Source organism: Borostomias antarcticus (genome assembly GCF_949987555.1).
Source record: "Borostomias antarcticus genome assembly, chromosome: 19".
Classification (NCBI taxonomy): Eukaryota; Metazoa; Chordata; class Actinopteri; order Stomiiformes; family Stomiidae; genus Borostomias; species Borostomias antarcticus.
In genome coordinates, this window is record NC_140252.1 from 3847250 (window position 1) to 3853728 (window position 6479).

The window sequence follows — 6479 nt, forward strand, 5'->3', positions numbered from 1 at the left end:
CCAGACGAAAAGCAACAACTGGCCCTCCAGGTTGGGGGTTGGGCATGGGTCTAACAACCCCACCCCTGAAAAAGACAGCCTGTTACAGGACAAAGGTCTGAAGAACAAACCTGCCCATGTTTTTTCCCAACCAATATTAAACAAGTTCCCTTTATCCTGTATATTTGTTGTTTCTTTCCACATTACAACAGTAGAGGTTTTGGAGAAGGCACACAATATAACAAACAGCATTTGTAAGATCACTAAATACTGTGAATCTGTTAGCAAAGTTCACTATAATAATATTGGGTCACCTACACATCACAACTTTCATGACATCCCATTCTAAATGAATAGGCATCATATGGAGTTGGTCCCCCCTGTGCAGCTATAACAGCCTCCACTGTTCTGGGAAGGCTTTCTACAATATTCTGGAGCGTGTGTGAGGATATTTGACTATTCATCTAGATGGCCTCATTGGATTAATCAATTCGCCAGGATATCTGTCTGACAATATATAAAGACAGGACGTTCTCCAGGAACACCTTCAGAACACCGCGGGTTTCTTCGTAGATCAGGCCAGAAATACGTTTCACGCCACCACGACGAGCCAGACGACGGATCGCAGGCTTGGTGATGCCCTGGATGTTGTCACGAAGAACCTTGCGATGGCGTTTGGCGCCTCCCTTGCCGAGTCCTTTTCCTCCCTTACCGCGGCCTGACATTTTTCACACTTCGTCTATCAAGTTGTTAGCTAGACTGCTGCACTCCAGAAGTGTGGCGTGTTTATTATGTCGTGAATGCGGATGTGATTGAACACAGTGGGCGCATTTTTCTGCCTGGGTGGAGCCCCACTAGATAGAACCTCCTACCTCAGCCCAACCCTTCAAGCAGCACGTCCTCAACCAGGCCAGGTCCAGCCTGGCCTATGTGCGTGGCTGTCTTGTTTCTGTTAAAGTCCCAGTTAACCAAAATCAGAGATTTGCTTGAAAACACATTCTATGTGTTAGTGATGCATTGCTGATAACATGTAAAAATGGGATGAACCATGTGTAGTATTGAATTGTGAAGTTAGACCAGTTTTGTGTTTTTGACCAGTTTTGATTTCTGGATTTTCTGGGCGGGCTTAAAATGGTACTTGTTGACGTAGAGCGGTGTTCTTAGCATATCCCCGCCCTAACACTATATAAAGCTAGAACGGATTTGAATCTTCGGTTCTCCTGCTCAATCTTGAGTCTAGAATTAGCTAGTTTTAACCAGCAGTCTAGAATTAGCTAGTTTTTCTTAGTTAGCAATGCCTATGCATAAAACTAAACGAAAATGCATCCTTCCTGGATGCCAGCAGGAATGGGATGATAAGGTCTCCTTCTTTCAACTCCCGAGTAAAGCTGAAATGAGAAGCAAATGGTTAGCATTTTTGAAGAGCCATGGTGTTACAGAGGAGTCTGTCACCGCTAGCGCCCGCCTCTGCAGCAAACATTTCACTCCCGAAAGCTTCTGCAATAATATGAGGCTTTTGGGTTTCACGGACTCACGACTGGTCCTGGTGAATTCGGCGGAGCCAACCATCTCCCTCCCCGGCCTCCATTCTCCTCCTGTCGCATCAACCTTTGGTGCCGACACCGCTGCCTTGTGTGCTTATAGCTAATTAACGTTATAACGTTAGCTAGGTAACGTAAGCAATAGTAAAATACACTGCTACGTTAATATACAAAATATGTGTCTTGACATTTATGTGGTAATGTCAGCTATGATTAATTATATGTAATCTTAGGAGGAATTATAGCTAACATTAGCTATGTAGTTTGTTGCAGATGGGAGTGTGTATATAACCTTAGTCTAGCTAACATAGCTAGCAGCACCGACCAGGCGACCACCCACCAAATAACGTTATGGATAATATATTGTGACTATAAGCGTTAACTATACAGAAACTGCCTGCCATATTTGTGGCACCTGATGTGTGTATGGGTTCACCGGTAATGGTTACAGTATATTTCTCCAGCGGGAGACCGGGAGGCGGGAGCGAGGGGGATGGTTATGTAGACCAGCTGCAGCTGGAGAAAGACGCACCCTCTCCCAGTGAAGCGGTGCTCGGCGGCTAGGCCGCGTTTCCCAGATTTGCCGAAGTTCTCCGCACTACGACGCTTCTCAAGGTATACCTTGGCGAAGGGACAGTTTTTCCTACGAGTGTTTCCCAGACTATCCCTTAGCGTGCGCGTGAAGATACATCGTTAGAGGAGCTGTCCCTGGGCGCGGTGCTGAAAAAAGAATGAATCGATGCCGCACACATCGATGGCCATTCGTAAAGTCACTGAAATGACGTGACAATATAATACGTGTTGTGTAAATCATTGTCATTGCAGCCTAATATTACCAAAAAGGAAGTCCTGCTCCCGAAGCTAATCTGCGAATATATCTAAGAGTCAAGGCGAGCCCGCGTGATAGTCACAATGCATAGCCTACTATTGCATCAAAGTTAATATACCAGCAATAACATGGATCGGATCGGGTCATATAAGCCTCGTCTGGGATGTCTTGAAAGCGCATGAAAAAATACATGAATAGGCAGTGATGATTGCAAAATGAACACCAATTTAATCATCACACAAACTAAGGTTTAATGCTCATATGAATAGCACCTGTGTCAGTAGCATTCCCATGTTAGAATCCACGCGGTTACGATGACTAATTTACTTTATCACGCACCGGTGTGGGCGCACGCGGTCTATAAAAAACCAAGGGTAATTGAACACATTGAGCGACATGGCAGAAACGAGGATAAGAAGACGGGCGATACCCTTCAGCAAGGAGGAGATGACCATCATGCTGGATGAGGTGGGGGAGCGGAAGGCGGTTCTTTTGGCGGCTTCCGCACCGCCAATGCCAACCAGCTGAAAAGGGCCGCCTGGACCAGCATTGCGACGCAGATGGCTGCATCCACTCCCGGCCCACCCAGGGCGTGGACAGTCATCCGGAAGAAGTGGCAAGATTTTGCCAGCCAGGCCAAGAGTCGGGGTGCAGCGGTGCGGGGAGGACAGGTGGTGGCCAGAACACCGTGCCTCCCCTCACCCCGGAAGAGGAGAAGGCGCTGGCAATCATCGGCCCCACAGCCTCCCAAGGCATCACTGGAGGCATTGATGTGGACGCTGCGGAGGGCCCCTTCAACATCCGGTCACCCCACCCCTCCCACTGCTCAGCTGAGTCTCCCCTATCCTCCCACTGCTCAGCTGATTCACCCCAACCCTCCCACTCCTCTGGAGAGGACACCCCAGACTCCGAGTGCCCCACGCGCTCGCGCTCTCCCCACACCTCCCACACCCCCCGTGATGCCCCCACCCCCGTGAGGGGCGGCCGCACCCCACGGATGCGAGGGGGCCTTGCCAGGTCGCAGACACGCGTGGGAGGCGTGCTCTGCGACTGCAGTGCGGGGCTCCTGGAGGTGGAGAGGCAGAGGCTGACTGTGGAGCGGGACCTGCTGTCGGACACCGCCAGCTACCATCGTGAGAGGCTGCAGCTGCAGCACTACCAGCTGGCGGCCACCGCCAGCTACCGGCGGGAGATGCTGCAGCTCCAGCGTGAGAGGCTGGAACTGCAGCTCAGGAAGCAGGCCCTTGCGGAGGCACAGTTCCAGCGGTCCTCCATCTCCATGCCCATCATCTTGCCAACCCCAGGTAGGCTAAGTGTGTATCTTGTACACTGTCTATTCCCATTCTGCATGCATTCCATTCAATGTCGCTAAATTATTTCCCCTCCCTTGCAGATGATCCAGAGGCCTGAGGCACACTGCACACACTAACCACACCCCACCCACCCACCACACTACATACTCACACTACACACACTCACCACACCCCACCCACCCACCACTGCACACTCACACCACATGCACTCACCACACCACTCATCCTCCATGACCTTGAAGGCTATACCGGCGGGGGGGTAATCCCCCAGCAGGTGCAACCATGCCGGGCAGGCTTCGGGGTAGAGGTCCTTCCTATGTGTTGCTACCTTGTCGTGGTGGGAAGGCTTGTGTGTCTCCATGACCATGAAGGCTATACCTGCGGGGGGGGGTCACCCCCCAAGCAGGTTCAACCATGCCGGGCAGGTTTCAGGTAGAGGCCAGACGAAAAGCAACACCTGGCCCTCCAGGTTGGGGGTTGGGCGTGGGGCTAACAACCCCACCCCGGAAAAGGACAACCTGTTCCAGCATTTACACCAAACACATCTTGAATCTCAAGAATAAAATATGTCTGAACCCAAGTTACTAATTCTCTACTGCTCTTACTTCTAATGATGTGTCATACTGTGAAGGACAAAAGTGTGTCTGTCTGAAGGACAAACCTGCCCATGTTCTTTCCCAAACGATATGAAACTAATTCCCTTCTTCCTGTATATTTGTCATTTATTGCCACATTACAACAGTAGACCTTTGGAAGAAGGCACCCAATATGACAACCAAACATTTGTAACATCACTAAACACTGGGAATCTGTTAGCAAAGTACACTGAGGCCAACAGCATTGGGCCACCTACACATTCCACCTACAGGAACTTTCCTGACATCCCATTCTTAATAGACATCAGTATGGAGTTGGTCCCCCTGTGCAGCTATAACAGCCTCCACTGTCCTGGGAAGGCTTTCTACAATATTCTGGAGTGTGTCTGTGAGAATCTTGGGCTATTCATCCATTCAAGCATTTAAGGTCAGACACTGATGTTGGATGAGAGGGCCTAGCTCACAGTCTCCGTCATAGTTCCTCCCAAAGGTGTTCTATGGGCCAGTCAAGTTCTTCCTCACCAACCTCACCCAACCATGCCTTGATTGACCTTGCTTTGTGCACCTGGGAACCGCATGCTGGAACAGGAAAGGGCCTACCCCAAACTGTCCCCACAAAGTAGGAAGCATACACTAGTCCAAAATGTCTTGGTACACAGAATCATTAACATTTACCTGCATTGGAAAAGCATATCTTCTGCTAGTCACATTTCAAAGTATGACACACCATTAGAAGAAAGACCAATAGAGAATAAGTAACTTGGGTCCAAACATATTTTATTCTTAAGATTCAAGATGCGTTTGGTGTAAATGCTGGAACAGGTTGTCATTTTCCGGGGTGGGGTTGTTAGCCCCACGCCCAACCCCCAACCTGGAGGGCCAGGTGTTGCTTTTCGTCTGGCCTCTACCTGAAACCTGCCCGGCATGGTTGAACCTGCTGGGGGGGTGACCCCCCCCGCCGGTATAGCCTTCATGGTCATGGAGACACACAAGCCTTCCCACCACGACAAGGTAGCAACACATGGGAGGGACCTCTATCCCGAAGCCTGCCCGGCATGGTTGCACCTGCTGGGGGGTTACCCCCCCGCCGGTATAGCCTTCGAGGTCATGGAGGCACACCTGGGGGGGGGGAGGGGAATCAGGCAAAAATGTTGATGAGGTCCTGCCTGGCCTGGAAACCCGCGTTGTAAAGGGCTGCACGCTCAGGCAGAGGGATGTCACCGCCGTCGTCATCATCACCATCCTCCTCCTCCTCCTCCGCCGGCATCAGACCTGCTCGTGCCCGGATGTTGTGCAGCATTGCTGTGACCACGATGACAGCGCAACACTTCGCAGGTCTTAACTTCAGCCCCCCTGAAGACCGATGGATGCACCGGAACAGATGTTTCCACCGGCCAATGGTGCGCTCCACCAGGCTCCTGGTGCGGCCGTGGGTGGAGTTGAAGTCCCGCTCAGCTGGGGTCAGGGGATCCGCCACAGGGGTGATGAGGTGGGTTCGGAGAGGGTAGCCACTGTCCCCAAGGAACACACCCCTACCATACTCCCCTCTGGCAGCCTTCTGTCCCACACCCGAGTTGGCCCAGATGAAGCTGTCGTGGGTGCTGCCTGGCCACTTGGCGACGACGTCCATAAACAGCCCGTTGTGGTCCACTACCACTTGAGTGTTTATGGCCGGGTACCCCTTCCGGCAGATGAAGGCCTGGTCCCACATGGACGGGTTGGTGACAGGGATCAGGGTCCCATCCACGAGGCCAATCACCTGGGGGATGCCCGCCACGGCGTGGAACGCCAGGTGTCGCGCCAGTGTGTCCTCCCTCGTCGCCGGCATACTGAGATGCGTGCGCGCATGACGCACGAGGACATTAGTGACAGCCTCCACGCTCCGGGACACCGAAGCCTTACTCAGCCCCAGTCCATCTCCCACCACCTTCAGGAAACTGCCCACGGCATAGAACCGTAGGGCTGCCAGGAGCTGTACCTCAGGGCTGAGGGCGAAGTTGCACCTGGTGGCCCTGGTGATGTGGGGTCGCACAATCTCCAGCAGGCTCTGGATTTCCGCACGTGGCAGCCGGTACTTGGCTATGATGGCACGGTCCGAGAGGACATCCAGAGGGCAGAGATTTGTGCGGATGTGATGGTTCACATGAACCAAATCGCTACGCGGACGGCGTCGCCGTTGGTTCCTTTGGTTGAGCACAATGATCCTTTGCAATGCAGCCAT

General features: G+C 52.0%; 1 protein-coding gene across 1 annotated transcript; it reads right to left on the reverse strand.

Moving 5' to 3' along the window:
* Positions 1 to 5396: 5396 nt before the first annotated feature.
* On the reverse strand, positions 5397 to 6479 carry LOC311321580 (putative nuclease HARBI1; the record flags this gene model as incomplete). The annotated part of the gene is made up of 1 exon (XM_084453574.1): positions 5397 to 6479. One exon carries the CDS (start codon positions 6477 to 6479, stop codon positions 5397 to 5399), a length of 1083 nt encoding a protein of 360 aa, XP_084309700.1.